Source organism: Brienomyrus brachyistius, chromosome 16, assembly GCF_023856365.1.
Source record: "Brienomyrus brachyistius isolate T26 chromosome 16, BBRACH_0.4, whole genome shotgun sequence".
Lineage (NCBI taxonomy): Eukaryota > Metazoa > Chordata > Actinopteri > Osteoglossiformes > Mormyridae > Brienomyrus > Brienomyrus brachyistius.
Window position 1 is genome coordinate 14,759,987 of NC_064548.1, and position 22,207 is coordinate 14,782,193.

Here is a 22,207-nt window from a genome sequence, read left to right on the forward strand (position 1 = left end):
TTTGAAATGAATACTTTCCTCTCCTCCATTCATTGAAGTGAGTTTTTTTTTGCATTAACAATTGGCGGACGGAAATAACTCCGTCTTCATTCTCATGGCGGGTTTCCCTGGATTAGTAAAGACTAGATACCTCTCTGACTCTGGGTGAGACATTTTGAACGCACAAGAAACATTTCACCGGCTGCCCTTTCGGAAAGGTGTCTGAGCGCGCGGCAGAGGATGTGTTGGCGCAGCTGCAACGCATATGAGTAAAAAGCCAACACCCTCAGAAAACACAGAATATGTTTCCCCTCTTTGTTAATGTCGTAATGGGGCTGGGTTTAAACATTTATTTTTGTTTCCAGCAACAATGGACGGTGAGGTCTGATAATGAGATGTTTTGACGATATGGATTTGCGGATCAACAAACACCTTGTTTGCCGCCCTCCTCCATGTGTCATCCAACCCGCCTACCACGTATCTTTCACCTGGGTGTTGGTCAGGGGGTGGGGTCTACATATTGTTTTATTAGTGGTCGCTTAAAACAGTAAAAGATTTTTTTTAATTGTCGAAACCATTTCAGAAGTACCTTATAGGCCTACGCTTAAAATCGTTTTAATTTTATAGCTGCATCTATTATGTAAAGGATGTCGCGATGTCAACTTTTTAAAACATTATGATCAGTTGTATGATAAATCTTCAGCAAGTTTTCCAGACGACATCCGCGAAACATAGCATTACAGACGTGTAAAAAGGCTACCTGATGAATATTTTATTTTAATGATTCCTTTTTTTTATTATTTTAATCGCTTTACTCAAACTAATTCTTTGTGATGCCTTTTAGCAGGACACAATTTTATTTTATGGCGGCTGCGATGGACCACTTGAAAGTGCAGATTATTCACAGATTATGGCTATATTAATGGTAGATACGCTTTTTGCATTTATCGCATCGATATTTTCGTTTTATGCCGTTTATAGTAGTTTGTAGTAATTTGTATGCTAGATAATGAATGACTCTACAAGTGACGCTGCCTCTTGCGGGAACGTGGATTTTATTAAGTAATTCGCATTCATTTACATAGAAAGGGTTTATAAATTCGAACTCGCGGCACTTTGCACGCGCTTGAGCACGCGGACAGTGTTACTCCCTTCTTCGACACTCCCGCTCCCATGCTAGTACTTTTGCTTAAAAGCGACACTTTGTAATTGAGACGTGCCTCTCCTGTCCCTCCCTTTTCTCGGCACTTTTCCTGTCCCGGTTTCTGTGATGTGCTTCGGTTTTCATCAGTCAATTGCCAGTTCCCAGTGTTTAACATGAATCAGTATTAAGCATTGCTAATAACTGAAAATGTTGCTACTTCTGGATGAACGAAAGCACTTTTTAAGCAATCGAGGCGCCAAGGCGCAATCCCTTAGGAATTTTGTTTCGTTTTGTAAGACACGGACTGAGGACAGTCGGGAAACGCTGGGATTATACATCATTGGAATGGCATCAGCCTCGTACACAGGTACGTCTGGTCTCTTTGGATATTTCTTTTGACTTTCCCCTTTTAAGAGCTACACAAGTAGCACAAAACGCAGTCCTCATAGTGTTATTATCCCCTTACTGTAAAACTGAAAAGGTCTTCAAAATACCATCCAGGATGTTCAATTTGTAGTCTATATGTCTGAAAAAATATGCAGAATCTGAGATATACTGTATATAACTTGAAATATATGATCATTGCAAGCCAAAAATAGTAAAGTGTTGGACGTGAGCTCATTGCAACATTTCAAGCCCTAATTCACGCACTAATACTTCGAGGCAAAGGAATTAGACGATTAATTAACTAATATTGTTAGGACAATCTTCTACACTTTTCAAGAACGCTGTCTGCAAAGTTTGCATTGTCCACTACTTAGTTGAACGTTGAACCAGACGACGTTTTATATGTATGATCAATGGAATTGTCACAAAAAATGTCACTTTAAAAGTGTAATTGGGTGAAACATATTGCATTTACTACTTTAAAAAGTGCAACACGCTAGTGGATAAAGCCTGTATTCCCTTTGAATTACGGTATTATTGTGCTGCGCGTGAAGGGGGGTACCCCAATAGGCTTCATTTCTTAGTGTTGATCAGCTTAGGCAAAATTTCTAAACGGATTACACCAGGAAGAATTTTACAATATCACAGTCTACCCCAAAGAAGTTCTGTCCGCCTGCAGTTCTTTTCATTGATCCACCCCCATTACAAAATAATATTAAAAACCGACGATAACACGAAAAGAAAAATTAAGGGGAAACCTAAAGATCCGCAGTCTGCTAAAATTGATTTTAAAAGAAGTCTGAATAATATGTGAAAAGGATGGGCTTGAAAACATTGACAAAAATTAATGGAGGACTAAACGTCAAAACGACAGTTATAAAGACTTCTAAAAGGGATCTGTATTAACAGATTCCCCACGAAATGTTTTATTTTATTATTATTTTTTATCAAACTCTAAGCGTGAGGTTAATTCCTTAGACTTACATCAGTGTAGGTCTCACGGAGTGTGATGCATTTTCATCATTTTGAAGAAAGGAGAGTAAACCCACCTAAGAAATACTGCACATTAATAACCAGTTTGCAAAACCTATAGACACGCGGCGAAAGGAGCGAGACCCATTCATTAAATCATCTATATGTAACGTCCACGTTTGTCTAACTCTTACATTTCTTTCCAGAAAATAAAGGTTGCAGGTATATCCCTACATTTGTCTTTTCAAAATGTAATTTAAAATTAGCATAACTGGCATCATTAGAGATCCATAAATAGGCCTAAATATAACTATGCGCACGAATTAAAATAGTTACGTAGACGTTAAATCGTTTTTTGCGGTTTCTGTTAATAATGATACTCAATGGTGTTTTCTACCCAATAATAATAATAATAACAATAATAATAATAATAGTAATAATAAAAGTAATAAAGTTAAGTAACAGGAGAGACTGCATTGAATGTTTGAATTAAATAATTTACGGGGGTGAGAATGGGAACCTTTCCTGAAGTATGCCTATTTTAATTTACTAACTAATTTAAGTTGTAGACCTACGTTATACTTTTATGCGAATAACAGTTGTAGAATTCATGATGCGAGGAGGGAGAGAATAGTGTGTTTCTCTGGCGGTTGTCTTGGTGTTTGGGGCTCGTGTTTCCGCCAGCGCGGTGCGTGCAGGGCCGCTCACCAAGGAGAGGTCGAGCTCTTTGTAAATCCGGTACCGTGTGCAGCACAACCTCTCTGACCCCTCGGCTGCAAATTTCAGGATATGACAGTCATCTGCAGCCCACACAAAGCCTGGAATGCACCGGGAAAAAATACAGGTGGTGGTCAACTTGAAGAGGCATTTTAGAAATACACGTCGTGTAACCCGTTTATAATGGAAAATATTTTGCGGTACAGAAATAGCACGTTGCGCGTAGATTGCGTGTTGCGATATGTTGCGCATAATGGGAGTGTGAGTGCTTAATCACCCAGGAACAGGAGACGCTCAAACCAAACAATAACTGCACATTAAAGCCTTCTTATATGCATTTAAATGCCTCCAGTTAAATGTTTGTTATTTTTTCCCAGCGTGTACAGGGGTGGCCAGTCTGTGCAGCCTTTATTTGTTTGTGACAGTCTGCACTGTATTCCGTAAACAGAAATCCCCGGCAAAATGGAGGATGTTAAATGGATATAATTGTTCTGTAAATTGCAAACAGGAAATGACACACTTAGCTGGCTCTGCGAGCAGGAAACTTTATAAGCCAGAGAGATGACTATACCCTGAGAGACAAGGGCAAGAAATTAACTGTTTTAAATTGCTAAAAATATAAATAAATAATTCTTATCACTATTCGCGTGGCAGTAGGATAATTTTATTCCCAGAGGGTAATTAGCATTTTAATTGTGATAGATTATACATGTGGCATTAATTATAGATATCCCTTTCAGAATTAAATGATGTATCATGCTGTATAAACAAAGAAAAATCTATTTTTATAACAAATTATTCTCTCTTTATAACAAATTATTCTCTACAAAACCCCAGCCAGTATATATATATATATATATATATATATATATATATATATATATATATATATATGAACTAAAAAACATACCATTCCTAATTTTAAACTTAGAGAAATTTACAGGGTCTGGGTAAACAGCATCATTCGAGTGACATCCTTAGACTCTATGGACAGAACCATCCCTCATTAAACAGCTGTTTATTTGCTCAGGGTTGTGGAGAAATTGCACAAAAGGCAAAGCCTCAGTGGCATGTCAGTCAATCAAAGAGTGAAAAATATTCACAATCCAAATATTACAGTGTATGTCTAAAACATCAATAATCACAGTAATCCAATGAAACCTTCAGATCTAGACAGAATACAGGATATTTCGGAGAAATATTGTATGTATTGACGACACCAAATAATAAATGATATGTTGCAGCAAAAAAAAATGTAGGGAACATTATGCAAAAACTATGACACACCCAAAGAGAAGGTGGTAGGTGAATTCTTTGTTCTTTGTATTCTTTGTTCAGGAAATCTGAAAATAAACATTTATCATGAATATTTTTACACTTAAAATACTGTTATCATTGTTAAGTGTATCAGTGAAAATGAATTTTAAGTAATATCCTGTTTTATGATGTATCCCATGCATGACGTTTCCTTCCGCACTCAGTGTTGCCGGGCTGATTTTATAAAAGGACTACAGTTCCCTTTTAGCCATTCCCAAGTGATGTCGGGGAAATTTCTGAAATAGCCAAACTTGAAGTGTTTTTAACTATGCACAGCACCCTCTTGTGGTGAATAGAATATTTGTCAGGAATGTGGGTAAATAAAATTGAATTTTAAAGTCAAATCGTTTAGATAATTTCACAAAAAGGTAAAGGAAACATGGAGGGAAAGAAAAACCTGATTTTCTGAACTGACAAAAAGTGAAAATAATTCTTAAAAGTAATTCTGTAAGAATATTCCTGAACAGAGTAAAGGTGCATACAGCACAGATAAAACTGAGAGGTACATAATAGAGTCACACGGTGCCAGATTTCTTTGTGCAACGGCCTGAGAATTTATATCCAGTTTTAAACAGACTGTTATTCAGGTGAATGTTCTAGGATGTTAAATGCTGAGAAAAAAAACAAAAACACACTTTTAACGTAACATAACATCCATCCATTTTCCAAACCACTTATCCTACTGGGTCGCGGGGGGTCTGGAGCCTATCCCGGAAGCAATGGGCACGAGGCAGGGAACTACCTAGGATTGGGGGCCAGCCCATCGCAGGGCACACTCACACACCATTCACTCTCACATGCATTCCTACGGGCAATTTTAGCAAGTCCAATTAGTCTCAGCATGTCTTTGGACTGTGGGGGGAAACCGGAGTACCTGGAGAAAACCCCACGACGACATGGGGAGAACATGCAAACTCCACACACATGTGACCCAGGCGGAGACTCGAACCCGGGTCCCAGAGCTGTGAGGCAACAGTGCTAACCACTGCACCATAACATAGCATAATAGAAATAACACACAGAAATTTTATTGAATCTTGTCTAGTGGAAATTTCTAACTTCATTATAAGTCATTGCTTAGGGAAAACAGTGAACGTACAATCATTAGGAGCATTATAAGGAGGCAGCTTTTGCCCCCAGGTTCCAGCTGATGAGGGGTGATGAGAACCTTTGCTCTAACTTCACCGCAAATGCACCAGCATCCATTACTTCCAATGTGGTCCAGAGGCCTGGCCTGAACCTGCTTCACACATTAGGACACTACCACATAAAACTCACCCCTTTGGTATCTCATTTATGTAACCTTCCTCTGCAAGGGCTCTTTCGATTAGTGAGCTCGCTCTCAGACATATTTAGAAAATCCCTCTTCCATTATATAGGCATTATCATGGCCAGATCCAAGCACAGACAGACGAGACAGCTGCCTAGGGCCCGATAGTCACAAAGGGATCCAGACAAAGTCATAGCAAAGTATATGTTGTATACATTGCCAGCAGAATAGACAATTACCTGGGGCCCCTGCGTTGTGGAGGAAGTGAAATGATCATCACTTTTCTTGGTGGGGGGCTGACTAGTTTAGGCTTGGGCGGTATGATGGTGATAACCCGCCCCACACACCCCCACCCCGCACATTTTCTTGGGAAATACTGGAATAGCGTCACTTTTTAAAATACACTGAAAATACCGTATTCCAGAGTTTAATGTCTGGACTGTCACATCAAAATTTTAATTAAAAATAAGATACTGCCCGAGCCTAGCGTCACCTGGGGGACAGAGGGGTGCTGGCGATAAAATTTGCCAAGAAGGGCTAGAGGGGGGTAGTAAATTTTGCTGACCAGGTGGGGAGGAGTTGCGGTGATAAAACTTCTTGCAAATTTTCTGCCACTGGATAGCGGAGTGACAGATTTCTGGGACATTCCGCATCAATCAAGGCAGTGAGGAGCTGCGGTCAATTTGCGGAGACTTCCGTAACTTCTGGGAGAGGTGGGATGTCGGAATATATTGGGGAATCTGGCAGTCATACTCAGTAGTTTATTTAGCTGTATTGCCCATGAAAAATCTTACCTGAAAAGGCAGACAGTCACCAGTCTGATGTTGTCTTCTAACCCTGCAGGGGTGCAAATCTGGCTGTGTGGCATCAGGATGATGGTGTAAGGCCAGGCTGCCACCGGCTGGCGTTATGGACACAGCCCTGAACTGCAGCAAGGAGTGCAGCTCTGGTCGCTGCCTCATCGACCCCTGGATCAGCAGCCAGGAGGCCTGGATGCTCCTTCAGAGGCTGTGCACACTCAGCACTGTAATTACACACTGCTGCTGTAAATACGCACCGATTCACTGTGGCGCTATTAACACGAACCTTAAATACACACTGACTCACCGCCCTGTTCACATGAACCACTGGAATTACACACTGATTCACTGTCCTGTGAACATCAACCACCATGATTTCACACTGACTCACTGCCCTGTTAACATGAACCACCAGAATTACACGCTGATTCGCTGTCCCTTACAAATGATGTCACCAGTCAATGTGTGAGAGCCTGAAACAGAAACATTTAGTATTAATAATGGGAGGATTGATTCTTGGTGCCTATTTACTGCAGAATGAACTAAAGAAATAACTAATAGAAAATTAGGGCTTGTGGTGATGGTTCATCTTCAGGTATTTGCAGGGTGATTCTTGGCATTTTTGCTGATGTGGGGCATAAGAGGGGCCTTAATTTATGCAGCGGGGCCAACTTTATCATTAGCCAATGACATATTTAGAATCCGTGCGTGACAGGGGAGGGGTCACTCCAGGGCCTGTCAGCTTTCAACTGGGGCCAGTGTCCTTGTGGCCCCGCCCCTTTACATGTTTCAGTATCTATGCGGGGCTCTGGACTCACTGCTTGTCGTGTCTCGTCCGGCCCTGTGGGTTCAGGCAGGCTGGGAGGCTCCTCAGCGACCCCTGTCCCCAGTGCTGCGTGCGGTGGTGTGGACGCTGCTGTCGTCCGGCATCCTGGTAGCCCTGCTCTTCCTGGCGTTCACCCTGCGCTGCAGGAACAATAGGTACGTACGCCCCAGAATCAGTGGGCAGGACCACACCTCCCTGTAGGGCTGGACCCCGCCAGCTTGTCTGACGCTAAACCTGTAATCTCCAATTCAGATGAGGGAACTATGGAAAATCTCAGAAAGAAGGGCAATTCAGCCTAATAACAAAATATGCCACATCCATGCCCACACATTTCAGGGATGTGGAGGAGGGATAATCGAGAGGGTCGGAGCTGGCTAGGCATGGGCAGTATTATGGTAATATCGTATACTGTGGTTTTTTTGTTAGAAAATATCCAGATGCTCCAACCACATTATTGGAATTAGAATATCTGACGGTTTTAGAAATGAGATGGTATTAAAAATTAGATATCACCCAAGTGTAGTGCTGGCTGGGGAGGGTGGGTGAAAGGCGCTTGTTGGGATGTGGGTAGCAAATTTTGCCAAGTGGGAGGTGGGGAGGGGGGCTGGTAGTGAAATTAGCCAACTGGGTTTATAGGGTGGCAGTAGAATTTGCTGACTGGGAGGGATGGGGTTGTGGTGTTAAATTTCATCGCAGAACAACAGATTTCTAGGACACTGCACATCACTTGTGAGTGTCTGGGCGCTACTGTCAATTTGCAGGAGAGGTGGGATGTCTGTATAGAAGTTGTTTGTCATTATAAATCTCTGTAATTCATGAAACTCTACCAAATATTTCACTGTGTTTGCATAACATTTCAAAAATAACATGCCATCATTTGATACTTTTACCAAATGTGTTGATGACAGGGTTTCTGTTGTGCGTATTTGGGATTGCAGTTTACTGCCTTCCAAGCTCAGCCCCTGCTTCAGTGACGGGAGCATCCGCTCTTTGTCCTTCCGCGCTTCCACTAAAGCCCTGTGCCTCGTGTCCTCAGGATAGTGAAGATGTCCAGTCCCAATCTGAACGTTCTCACCCTGTGCGGAAGCCTGCTGACCTACAGCAGTGGCTTCCTCTTTGGCGTGGAGGAGAAGTCCCTCCTTCCCAGTGCTGGGCCCAAGACCGTGCTGCAGGTACGTGCTGTCATCCGACGTGCATGCAAGCGCGCAGTCGTGCAGGATATCGTCTGTGAATTTCAATTTTGAAGCTATTCTGAAATGCGTCGAAGTCTGGGGATGTCTCATGTTCTAAGATAAGGGGAATAAACTGGGTAGGCCAGAAAAATCTTAAATATTAATATGAATTTTAATATTAATAACTTTTTCCACAGACATATCGTTGTTCTGCTCTCTCATCCGTGGAATTGCATCATCAGAAAAGACGTTCAGTGCCACTTCACATGTTTCTTCTCTTTGAAAAATTAACAAAAGCCTATTTGCTATGAAGCTACCATTGCAGAATTGCTGTTGCTGAGGGGGGGGGGGGAGGGGCTTGTTTTTTGCCAGATCAACGGTGCCTGCAGGAGATTTTGATTGTGGTGGCCATCAGTGAAGAGTTACATATATGGCCAGGTTGAATGTTTCTGGGGCTCCGTAGCTGAAAGACAAAGGATATAAACATGATGTAACGTTCATTATTTATTTGGGGGGGGGTTTGCTGAAGAAAAAACTGACTGATTTGAAAAAACAGGTCGACCGGGAATGGAGGGTTAGGGTGGGGCATGATTGATCAGGCAGGTTTATTGATGTTTATTGATGTTTATTGATGTTTATTGATGTTTGGTGGCTGCATGTTTCCTAGGAGCTAAGGTCAGCCTTCTGCTCCAGCCCTGGGCCTGATCTATGCATTATAATAATAATAATAATTATTATTATTATTATTAGAAATAATAATATTATTAATGTTATTGTCTGTAAACCACATGTGTAAAGGAATCAAGAAACAGCAGGTTGATTTTGGTGTTGTAGAGGATAGAGATTCAAGACAGAAGGTCTCTGATTAGCAATTTTTGTATATTTGACTCCCGTTCTGTGTTTCCTGGGACGCCAGGTCCACCGTCACCATGTTGGTTTAAAGAAGATGGGTAAATTGGTGTGTTTATTTTTTTTGCTATCCAATATCAATTTTGTTACAAATGTATGTATGTATGTATGTCTGTATATATATATATATATATATATATATATATATATATATATATATATATATATATATATATATATATATGCTTTGTGATCTCAGATAAGTCCATCGGTACCTGGTTGATGGATAAGGTGGTCATTAGATAAAAGGTTAGTGGAGATGCCCTTGGTTGTTTGCGGGATGCAATGCAGCGCAATACGAATGCGGCGCTGCGTAATTGGAGGTGAGGGGCAGGCTACCAGCCAGTCATCGACCGCTGCAGGTTCAGCCTGAGATGGCAAGACTAATGCCTGGCAGCTGAAGTCAGCACTGCCACATACGGGCTGGCATGCGGGCGAAGAAGAGGCTGGGTCACCCCAGCATCCGTGCTAAAAGTGCTGACAGACATATAGGCATTCACAGTTAGTACATTTTTATACGAATCTCCTGCCTTATCAGAGATCTGCAAGTTACGACACAAAGGTGGTTGGTGGAGGTTGGGTTTTGAACACTAGGATATAATGCTGGTATGTTCTTCTCCTCATTTATGGGGCCTGACTCACATCCTAAATTAATTAATCCTTAATTAATCCTAAATTATTCTCTGCCTTGCGTCCGTATCTACCAGGATAGGCTCTGGACCTAACGCCCCACAACCTTGCATAGAAAAAGTGGTATAGAAGGTGAATGAATGAATGAAGATGATATGAATAAGTATTTTACTATAATAATTATTAATAAAGTATTTTTTGCCAAGCTCTGCTGTTTTCCATGGAAATATCAATGCCATGCATTTGTCAGTCATGGGTAAAAAATGTTTCTTACTCACACCTGACCTTCTTTAGGATGGCAAAGTCACCAGAAATGCTGGTATGTTATGTATGGTAGGTCTGATTTTACGAGCTGATGAGCAAGTGCACTTGGCATTCCTGCACGTCTCTGTTTGTATGGCGTGAATGTAATGTCAGGAAGATTATGGGCTTTAGATTGCCTTGTTTACATGTCTGAGCTTGAGAGATGTGGTTTAATAAAATGTCTGTAATGTATCACTTGTACGTCACATGGTAACTCTTCACTGGATGCCTGTTTACGGTCATACCCCCTTAGGCAGCTCGATATTGAACAGTTGTTGTCCCTGAGCATTGTGGGAAACCATAACGCTGTGCCTCTCTGTTCCAGGCCCGAATCTGGACGCTATGCATTGGTAGTTCTCTGGTGTTCGGACCCATCCTGGGGAAAACTTGGAGGCTGTACCGGGTGTTCACCCAGCGAGTTCCTGATAAGAGGGTGGTACGTGACTTCATCTCTCCTCTTCCTCGCTATCTATGGTACAACAGTGGTCCAATAAGTTACAATTTATGTTTAGGATTTTTTTTATACCCAGGTAGACCTGGTCATTTTGCATTCCGAAAAACGTTTTATATTTTACCGTTTCAGATTTGTATTTCTTTTAAAACATTTCACAGGTCAAATAAAAGCATCTAACTTTGCACCTCAAGTTCTTATAGGAATTCTGGCTGGGAGCATGTATCTCAGTAATATCAGCTTTAGGTATTGTGGTGCTCACCTGGGTAGCTTGTCATAGTAGGCTGAATGTTAAAGGCAACAGCTTTTTAATGAGGCAATGCATTCTGGGATTATCTGGGATTTTCTGCGTACTTAATACATTTAAATAGTCTAGTGTATTTTTTTTCCTCAATACTTAGTCCATCATTATAGAAACACATTGATACATCTGTGATCTCAGAAAATCCAGAGCCTTTTAAATGAACCCCAGTCGTAGCTTTATCAGGAGCGTTATTTAACTTCAAATGGGAATCTAAACTTTGTCCCGGCCCTGGAAGAAAATTTAAATGAGTGCCAGCGCATGTGGAAGTTGCTGCTTCAGCTGTATTTTCAGTTGCCTGGATTGCATAGTTATTCTTGTCTGACAGGAGCTATGCAAGTGGATAACTAGAAATGAGATAGGGGCTAGAAGGGCTAGACCTGAAATTATGGTAATTTCCCAGAGGTATGACAAAGCAGTGAGGAGGATCGGTGAGCAGGTTGTTTGTCACTTGATGGAAATGGGTAAACTCAAGGGTCTCATGTCCCTCAACACCAATTTAAATGCTAAGCTCACATAATTATATACTTATAGAGCTGTATATTTCACTACAACAGGTTGGATTAAGCAGCATGCTTGAGGACCCTAGAGCTGAGTACTTCCTGGGACTTGAATCACCTTCAGTGCACAATGCCATGCCCTTAACCACCATGCTACCTGCTGCCCAGAGTGCCTTCTGAAGTACTACGGCCATTTCTAATCACAGACGAGCATGCTTTAACGTTAAACCATACCAGGAACCTTTGCCACGGTCTAATTAAAAAATGAACTTTGCGATGAGGCTTTATTATTACGTGATTTTGTTACCATTCATCAACCGGTAGATATGATACTAAGGAGATGATGTCACTGCCACATTGCTATTTTTAGTGCCACGACTGAGACGGAGGTAATAAGCTCTTAGCTGACATATACAACCTGACAGTCCTGCCAGCTGAAGTTAACAGGTATATAACGATAATTTATAGTAATGATACCTGGACACAGGGGCGGCATGGTGGTGCAGTGGTTAGCACTGTTGCCTCACACCTCTGGGACCCGGGTTCGAGTCTCCGCCTGGGTCACATGTGTGCGGAGTTTGCATGTTCTCCCCATGTCGTCGTGGGGTTTCCTCCGGGTACTCCGGTTTCCCCCCACAGTCCAAAAACATGCTGAGGCTAATTGGAGTCGCTAAATTGCCCATAGGTGTGAATGTGTGAGTGGATGGTGTGTGAGTGTGCCCTGCGATGGGCTGGCCCCCCATCCTGGGTTGTTCCCTGCCTCGTGCCCATTGCTTCCGGGATAGGCTCCGGACCCCCCGCGACCCAATAGGATAAGCGGTTTGGAAAATGGATGGATGGATGGATACCTGGACACCTTATTTGACTTGTATGTGGCTGGCATGTTCGAGCTGCGTGTGGAGGGTGGGATTGGATAATTGGTCGGTCCTGGAGCCCCCAAAGATTACATTTGCATCCGTTGTAACTGCACTAACAGTTTTTGTTGTTCCTGCTCTTCTTTCTGCTTCAGTATAGTACAACATCAATTGCGGATATTGCTTTAAGCAAGCATGCATGCCCGTTGGTTCTTTGTTGACGTGTTCTTGGAAAGGACATGTCATAAAAATAAATAGAGCTCAGTTTTGCTAAGAGTGCTCACCAGTGGAACAATGGTGTTTTCAGATCATCAGAGATTCCCAGCTGATGGGTCTTGTGGCCTTGCTGATTCTGATAGATGTTTTGGTTCTGAGCACCTGGGGTCTGACTGACCCTCTCCAGTGTGGAAAGTCCATCAGAGCAGCTGCCAAGGTACAGTACAGAGTCATTTCGCATTTCACCCAGGTGTAATTTTTACGTTACATCTGCTGCCAGCCACTCAGGATCAGATATAAATTGCATTTGATAGATGACATCTGACATAGCCCTTATTTGAAGTCTTATCCATCCACACATATTTATATCAATTTTCTATAAAGAAATCAAAATAGATATTTTAAAGAACACCCTGAAATACATCATCATCTCTTCTTATTTGAATTCTGTTTTATTTTAATGTAGATTTTATCTATTTTTTCATTCTATTTGTAAATCCATTTTATTTTCAAACATGTATTTCACTAGTTATAGATGTTTGAATGTAGTGATAGGTTGGCTATAGGTTGGTATTTGGTTTTTCCCTAACTTGAGCCTGTAGCTTCCAGGAAAGGGATGGACTGCCGTGACTATAACAATCGGGTATAAAAATGGATGGATTTATGAATGTATGGAGCAAATCTGATTGGGTGAGAATAACTGTGAATACCACGCAGGATTTCTAGTTTGTGTTAAAGTTCATAATGCCAGGCCACCAGTCCTCCAAAATGTATTCCTTTACTATGTATATGTCAGGGTCAGTTCCTGTTGACCCACTCTGTGTCCCTTCCCCGTTTGGCCAGCAGGCGTTGCTGGTCATCCCGTCCCTCGTGTTGTCAGTCTTTGTGTTTTGCCCTGTTACTTGTTGAGCATGTGGTTGTCTGTGAATCCCCCTGTCATGTGTTCAAATCCTGCCTTCTCTATTTTTGTATTTTGTTCCCTAGTGTTTCATTTGTAGTGTATTGTAGTTTTTCTACTTCCTGTGTCTGGTGATTTGTATTTGGTTTTGGTTCCGTTGGTTTGCCCGTTCTTGTGTTTCTCCCTGTCTGTTATTCCTCCAGTGTTAGATTTTGTTTTCCCTATTTCTTGGTTAGTTCATAGTTTTAATTCCTTGAGTTAATTATTAGTTTCACCCACGACCTGTTTTCCCAACCTTGATGATTAATCTCACCTGCCCCTTGTTAGTCTTGTTACCTGTATTTAAGTCCCCTCTGTTTAGTTCGCTAGTGATTCGTTGATTGTTTGTGAAGTTGGATGCTGCTTACTTTCCCTGGTTTGTAATTAGTCTTTGTTTGAGCCCTTGTGGTTGTTTTGTAAATGTTTTTTTTTAGTTCAGTTACTAAACCCCATTTGTCCTTTGAGCCACCAGTGGGTTGTCCATTCCCTATCTGCCTCAGCCTTGCACCAAGTCCACCCGGATCCTTAACAGTATATTTCCCTCACAAATAACCCTTCACCCTAAATGTATTACACTAATTTTTGAACAAAAGTAAGTTCTTATAGAAAAATGGTGATTAATTTGGGATCTTTGCAGATACTGGTAGCGCATTAACCCATTTAAAGGGCTAGGTCTGCATCTGCTCTTCTGTGATCTAGCGCCATCTCTGTGTCGCAGGTGGTGGAACATGAAGTGTCCTACTCCTTGTTTCAGCAGGAATTCTGCTCTTCACACTACTCTGATATCTGGATCGTCCTTCTCTCAGTGCTCAAGGTGAACTGGACAAGTCAGTTCTACCCACCCTCTGGACTGACTTCATTCGCATGTATTTGGATAGCTGCTGTTTTTAATGACAGTTTACGGTTTTTCCACTATGTCTGTTTACAGCCGAGTGTCTTACTGGATGACTAGAGTAAGTAAGGTTATTTAAAGTGTGAGTGTTCTTCAGCAGGGCCTCTCCTGGGCCTTGAGTCAGTGACCTTCAGGGTACTGTGTTTTTCATGAGACACTGTATCACCCAGTCAGTAATAAGCACCACGTCATCCCTTCCCTTACAAGTGCCATATCCCTTACTGTCTCTCTCTCTCTCTCTCTCTCTCTCACACACACACACACACACACACACACACACACACACACACACACACACACACACACACACACACACACACACACACACACACACACACACACACACAGAGACTCCCTCTCACTGTGTCATGCTGCTGCTTCCTTCAGTAGCTTTTCTCTGTCCAGCCACTTGCTGCATCAGCATGTCTACAAAGAAGGTCCTACAGGAATCCCAAAAGAACTGATTCATGCTGACTAGAACTGAATTCATTGCTAGCGCTTATGTTTTTTGCACAGTGCAATAAAAGTGAATCACGATTTCTTTGCACAGTGAATGACATTTAATTCATGGTAACAAGTATGGGTCACTTGTTTTTATTTAACTTGTCCCACTGTAGACAAGACCTATTGGATATATGCCAACAATTTCTTGTCTCTCTGCCTCCTTCCCTACCTTCCCCCTCCCCAGGGCAGCCTCCTCCTATACGGGACATACCTAGCTGGTCTAACAAACGATGTCAGCTGGCCCCCGGTGAACCAGTCCCTCACCATAATGGCGGCGGCTTGCCTAGTCACCCTCTCGGTGGCTCTGAGCATCCCTGTGTCCAGACTTTTGCAAACGTGGCCGAACGTGGTCTACAGTGTCGTGTCGGGGTCCATCTTCATCTGCACACTGGCCACGAACTGCTTGCTGTTTGTGCCTCAGGTGAGCATTCATCTTCAGAGTTCACCTTTTAGCGATGGAACATCTCTTACCAAGCTGTCGTTTGACTACAATGGATGCAGCTAAGCAATCACACTCACGGGTGATACAAAAACTATTGACTCCCATCCTCTGTCAGACGTAGGATCTAAGGGATGGGTGCTATCACTCTTCTCTTAGATATTTAATAATGTTTTGTTCTGCAGTGACACACAGCAGGCCCCATTCACTGATGAGAGCAAAAAGGAGCGCAGTCACAGTGGCCTTGGTGTCGGCTGTTTTCGAAACACCAGGCGTACGCGTTCTTCCAAATCCCTTTTAACAAAAACTGCAAGTTTCGTAAGAGGAAACAAACAAATGAAAATAAGGAAAACTGCCTCAATAAGGATTTGGAACAAGAAGTGGAGAAGTGGGAAAACAAATGTGAATGTGAGAAATATCCTTAATGAAAAGGTCGTATATAGGTCACATGACTTCAAAGGGCTAAGAAGCACTTAACTCCTGTGTGCTCAGTGGCTCTTGGCTTTTCTTTATCTCCCGTTAAGGGAATAGGCTCATAAAATAAAAATGAAACTAAATGAAGGTCATGGAAGGGCTCATCACGGCTAATAAACGAATTAACATGGACATTTGCAAATCCTGAAATATCTGGAACTTATTTGGCTAGGACAACTCAAAACGCTGAACCTCCAGTGCAGATAGCAATCACCTGTAATCTCTTCAGGTGAAATATCTGGACCTCTCATCTCGGTCCTCTTTTACTGGCTTTTCTCTGAATTACCGTGAGACAAGCAACAGTTTGTTCAAGATAAGAAGTATAAGGCAATTTCTGGGACAGAGTTTCTGCTTCCTTCGTCAATGGCAATAACGATCTTTACTCATTACTCCTGACATACTCAAATCCTTGCAGCTATCGTCATTTTACAATATAAAGAGCACAATGTATTATGAACGTACTTTTGTAATGACACTACTTGAATCAAAAAGCTTAATGAACACCATCTACCCATGCGATAAAGAGGTGAGATGTTGCACGAGGCCCTTTCATTTGCATCCTTTACATGTGGAACTTTTTGCAGTGTCTGGCTCAGCAGGTTAGGTGGGTTGTACCTGTGGTGGGAATGTCACTGGTTCCAGCCCCAGACAGGACAGATACATCTCTCTTAGGCCGTTAGGCATGGCCCGTGACCCCCCCTGAATGCTCCAGGGGTAAAAGATAAATGGCTGACCCTGCACTTGGACCTGCAAGCTTCTCTCTCAGGTGTATACATGAATTTGTACACTGTCAGAAAAAAGAGTACCAAATTGTACCTTTGGTTGTCATTGGGGCTGTACCTTCAAGGGTCTGCCAGTTATACTCTAGTTGTAGGTAAATGTACCTTTTAAGGTACAGAAATGGACTCTGGGAACAACCCCAAGGTACAAACATCAGTGTACCCCCAATGGTACAAAAATGATCCTCATGGTCCATTTCTTTACCTTAAAAGGTACATTTACCTACAGTTATAGGATACAGCTGGCAGACTCTTGACAGTACAGCCCCAGCGACAACAAAGGTACAAGTCGGTACTCTATTTTTCTGGCAGTATATGTCTCAATGAAGAGCAAGATGTGATATGAGACAAACAAGCATTTCAATGTACCTGTACTTGTGCAAATGGCAAATAAAACATTATTTAATTTATGCCTTCCACCACCCAGGTAGCCCAATGGAAGCAGTTTCAGGAGGAGCTGAATCCCAGTTCCAGTCAGATGGCCAAGTACTTCAGCAGCCCCAGCAAGAGTCTGCAGTCCATGTACAGCGAGGATGAGATCTACTACCTTCGAGGGGAGAACAGCTCCATGAAAAGGCTTCTCATGGAGGTAAAGCCGGGGAGACGGTCAGCATGTGGAGATTCAGCCGGTGTCATACACCTCACCGCTCTCACTGCATGCATAAAATGACTGTTTAAATTTTCTTATCAAAACCATTTAGGCAAAGTTCTTTTTTTTTGCCTTGTTCCATTTACAAGATGCATAATTAAAATGCAATAGGTTTTCCATCCACGAGGGCAGCAACAACACAAGTACTGAGTCAGCTGGCGATTGTTTTGGTTCTGTCCGGTCGCCTTTCACGGCCATTGACATGCTTGGAAGATCTGGGAGCAATCTGTTAATGCCAATTCGCTAAACCGAAACCTGTACAGGAGTGCACAAAATAGCCAATGCCCTGTGAAATGGCAGCACGTACGGGCAGCCAGACAATGATTCTAAAGGGCACTTATGCATCAGTCAGCATTGGTATCCTGATCGACAATGCAAAATAACGCCTTGACCTGGAATGGGAAGTATATTCTCTGTTTAAACACAAGTGTTTTAGAACACATCCAATGTATAAAATTTGAAGAGAAGAAAAGATTCTCTTGAATTGATTGAAAAGATTTGAAAACAGGGAAATGACACCAGTGGGTGTTGTTTTTTAGGGTTTTCATTGTCCCACCCCCATATAATTTATTTGTTCCTCCCCAGTTTCTTTTGCTGTCTTAGCATGGCTGAACCATAATGAAGAAATTGCCCACACTAATTTCCAAAATGCTGGAAACACTTCCAATTGTTAGAGATTGCAGAACTTTATTCCACTTACTCCAGTTACTTATTAAATCATCCTGTGTATGATATTTGTAAACATTCTTTGATTGTTTATAAACATTACCGGCAATATTTGTGTGGTCATTTTTAAAGCAGAATGCCAAAAATGTTAGGTATTCCCACACTTTTGGTCACTAGCGTACGTGTACTTGTTGTCTTGCTTTGTAGAAGAATGCTGTGATTGACAGCCTCCAAGAGCAGGTGAACAACGCTAAGGAGAAGCTGCTGAAGCTAATGTCAGCTGGTGGTCCTGGTGAGCACCACGAGACTAACTCCTCTGCAAACCTCAACTCCTCCTCCACACAAATAACGCAAGTGCAGCCTGAATCTGCTTCATCATCGTTAGAGACAGATGCTACGGCTATGGATGTTCCTCTTCCCAGTCCTCCTCTTCCAGGGCAGAGAGTTACACAGAGGCCACATGAAAATGTTTCTAAGGACACTGACTATGCAGGGGACAAGTCAGACTACATTCCTGAGGGCAGCAAGAATGAAAGTGATGTAGCAGAGACATTATCTACGATTGCAACCGTCTTCAACACTATAGATTCTCCAGGTTCTAGGAATCTGTTGATGAGTGATGTACAACAGGCTGATTCTGGTAGTCCCATGGATAGTGTCACTAATAACAGTCCCACTGGAACTGAGGAATTGATCCCTCAAGTTAAGCGAGAGACACCTCTACTGGGAGGCAAGCATAACTTTGTCAGCAGTGAAAAGCTACAGGAGATCCTCCTTGACCTCAGTGTGGATGCCATTACCACGTCCCTCAAGTCACCAAAATGGGATAAAGGTCCTGCCAGTCCCAGTCCTGAGGAGTCCTCTCATAAGTTCCCCTACCGCTATTGCTACCCAGGCATTTCCCCCTATATCATGAGGAAGAGGAGGCCCCCCTTCCATTCTTCCAGGGCTGGTCTATCTTCATATTGTTACTCACGGTCTGTGCCCGCTGTACACCGCAAAAGTGCAGCCACCTCTTACCAAAATAAACACCCTCCCGTCAGCCCGAGCAGAAGTGAACCTGACACCACGGTGTGGCAGCCTCAGCGTTCGGACTCCGGGGTCCTCAGCGGCGGAAGGGAAGGAGAAGCCCAGGCCTGCCACTCCCCAGGCTGGCAGAAACCAGCCTCTTCAGGACTCCACGGAGGAGCCACACGTACCTGTACCATCATGTCCTTCTCAGGGTGCGATCCCAATGACGTTCCTACAGAGAGAGAGCGCCTCCGGGAAGAGCAGGAGCTGCATGAGGATCAGTACAGCTATTCCGACTCCGATTCCAGCAGCTCCGAGGAGAACTGCTGCTGCTACCACAGCTCGTACTGCAAGACATGCGCCCACAGACAGTACGAGTCCATGGACAGCACCACCTCGGAAACTTCCGACAGCGAGTTTGGTGGTTTCCCTAGCTACTGCCACATCATCCATCCAGTGGTAAATTTTAAAGATGACCTTCAGCCTACTTTTGTCTGAAGTCGCACCAGCATGCGATAATAAGTCACAGTCCTGCTGTAAGGAGTTGTGGAGTTAAAAAGCCACAATGACATGACTTTATTACAAAGACGTAATGGTTTTTGTGTTGGGTCATAAATGTTCCTTTAAATTTAGAATAATTAGAGGAAAGAGGCAGTATTCCTTTTGCTGTATTTGATTTTTTCTTAGGTCTTTGTTCTGTGGCACAATGTGAATGTATGCCTTACTAAACATGAGTTGACTTAGCTCCCTGTAAGAGTTTAAAAATTAATGTGATTTATTGCATGAGGTGCCTGGATTGCCACCATTTTAGCTCAACTCAAAACTTGCTGAACTGTCCTCTGTAGAGGTGAGCCTATCATATGCCTTTTGTGCACATATATTCTTATTTTAGTGTATTTTATTGTAATTATTTGTATTCAGGTATTACCAAGATCTGGTCTTTTAACCAGACTTGTATGTAGAATAAGTTAGTTTGAAGGTTATTCTGCCTTTGCACATTTTGAATGCAGGACCTGAGAATGAAATTTAGTATGTAAACAACCTGACCATACACTTTATTATCTTTTGCATATGGTTAGTTACTAAACTTGTTGGGGAAAAAAAACCTGTCAACAGTAGTATTGATAATCTATCCATTTTCAGGAACCATTTATTCAGTCTGATTAGCTTTTGTATTTTGCTAGGAAAAGGTTACTTAAACATACCGTCAACTCACAGTATGGTCAGTGTCTTCCTGTATTAATCTCTTTTGTATGCATTTTTTTTGTCTGTGACGGCAAGGTTTTTGAGTTCTCTGTACATTAGACGTAATTTATTTCAATTTCTTTCCTTAATTTATTACATGCATTGCATTTGAATTTTTATCATATATTCTATTAAATAACCTTGGGATAAAATCCAGCATGTAACATGTGTGGTTTACTACACCTGAAAGTGTTTTTGCATATTTTACTGAGAACTGTATGTATAAGCGGTAATTTGCCATACCTAGTAAATGTTCTGATTAATTGTCGATTGAGTTTTTGTATCTGACTATGAAAGTGTGTTCCTCTCATTAATCATTCCTGTATATTGCCTGCAAGCAGCTACAGGCCTGTTTAATTCCCTGCCGCCCCGCTACACTTCCATATATGCTCAGTGTGAAACCTTTGGATTTCGCAGGACTGGATGCATTTCTCTCTTAGGCTTTTGAATGAGAAAGCGTCTCCTTTCTTTCACCCGTTCATGTGACGGCAGACATTTAGTTTATCTTATCCTTCTAAATGAAAGAAAAATACTTTTCAATTTGCAGACGTGATGAGATGGTTTGCTGCTTGCAGAACCTACTGGTACTGATTTCACAGCTTCACTGTACCTCTGTCTGAATTCATTTGACTCATGACCTTGGAGTATGGCACGCATCGTCTCCATAAAGGGATTATCTGGTAATCCCAAGCAAAATGAATTTACAAGAGATTTTTTGGCAATTTCGTTTTAAAAAAGTACTTTGATATATAAATAACATCAGATCTTGACTCTGCGTTCGCTGTCAAACATACCCGTTAAACTTTGAAAGTTGGCCCTTGTCATCCATGTTCATTGACACTTCTCTGCCATTTTGCTCTAAACCCTTCACAAAATAAAGACCAGGATACCCTTCTCCTCATATGTTCTGGGTAAACATTTACTCAGACAATTAAAGAATTAAAATGACAAACATGCCTAAACTGTGATTCCTGTACTACTAAACAAAATAAGCCTACACGTAATACACACTAATTGTGGAGTTTTGGTTAATTGTATTACTGTGTAGGCATTGTGTAACTTTTACATTAAGACATATGTAACCTGCCACCTGCAGATTTCTCAGCAATCAATCTTCCAACCATTTATCCCTAACAAGCTTATGCAGTTGCCTGCTAGCACAGGGCAGAAGGCAGATAACCTGATGGTGCATTTTTGAGGGTGGAAACTAGAGATCCCCGAGGAAACCCACACAACAGAGTGAGAACATGCACACTTCACACTCAGAGTGAGATTCAAACTCCCAACTATGGAGGTTTAAGTCAAGTTTAACTTGCCCCTGAGCCACCCATCTGTGATTATAAAAACAGGTCATATTTTTTGAGTCTTCTCGCTTCAATGTACTTTTGAGTTTCATAATCTAGCCATAGGAATTGCTATTCCACTGGGAAAGGGACTGTGCTTAATTGATTCAAGAATAAAATAAGTTAAAATAGGTTGTAAATCACTACTTTTACTCGACTAAGAAAGGACAAAAGTTCATTCTATCTACATATTAGTATGACACTGAAACAATGAATACCTGGGTGAATCAGTAGCTAAACATATAGTAAATATGTATAGTAAAACTGAATAATTTACTTCAGTTGAATTTTATTATAATAACAATAAAAATAAATATTACATTTATTAACAAATACCATTATCAACTAAACAGACAATACTAAAGTACAATAAAATAAAAATAATAAAACAATTCTTCAGCTACTCGTTCCATACCACTTTTTTCCAGTTCATGAAAAAAGAAGGGGTTATACTCGGCCACGGCATATCATTGGACAAATTACAGGAGCCGACTAGCAACAGCGTTACTTAGCCACTGGG

The 22,207-nt window shown here is 41.8% G+C and overlaps 1 protein-coding gene across 1 annotated transcript; it reads left to right on the forward strand.

Annotated features, from left to right (window-relative positions):
- Nucleotides 1-295: 295 nt before the first annotated feature.
- Nucleotides 296-20,612, forward strand: gpr156 (G protein-coupled receptor 156). The gene is made up of 11 exons (XM_048979656.1): nucleotides 296-485; nucleotides 824-1,490; nucleotides 6,630-6,812; nucleotides 7,440-7,567; nucleotides 8,449-8,584; nucleotides 10,752-10,862; nucleotides 12,840-12,965; nucleotides 14,404-14,499; nucleotides 15,266-15,502; nucleotides 17,201-17,362; nucleotides 18,296-20,612. The coding sequence occupies exons 3-11, from the start codon at nucleotides 6,696-6,698 to the stop codon at nucleotides 19,595-19,597; spliced, it is 2,415 nt and encodes an 804-aa protein (XP_048835613.1). The 5' UTR covers nucleotides 296-485; nucleotides 824-1,490; nucleotides 6,630-6,695; the 3' UTR covers nucleotides 19,598-20,612.
- Nucleotides 20,613-22,207: the final 1,595 nt, after the last annotated feature.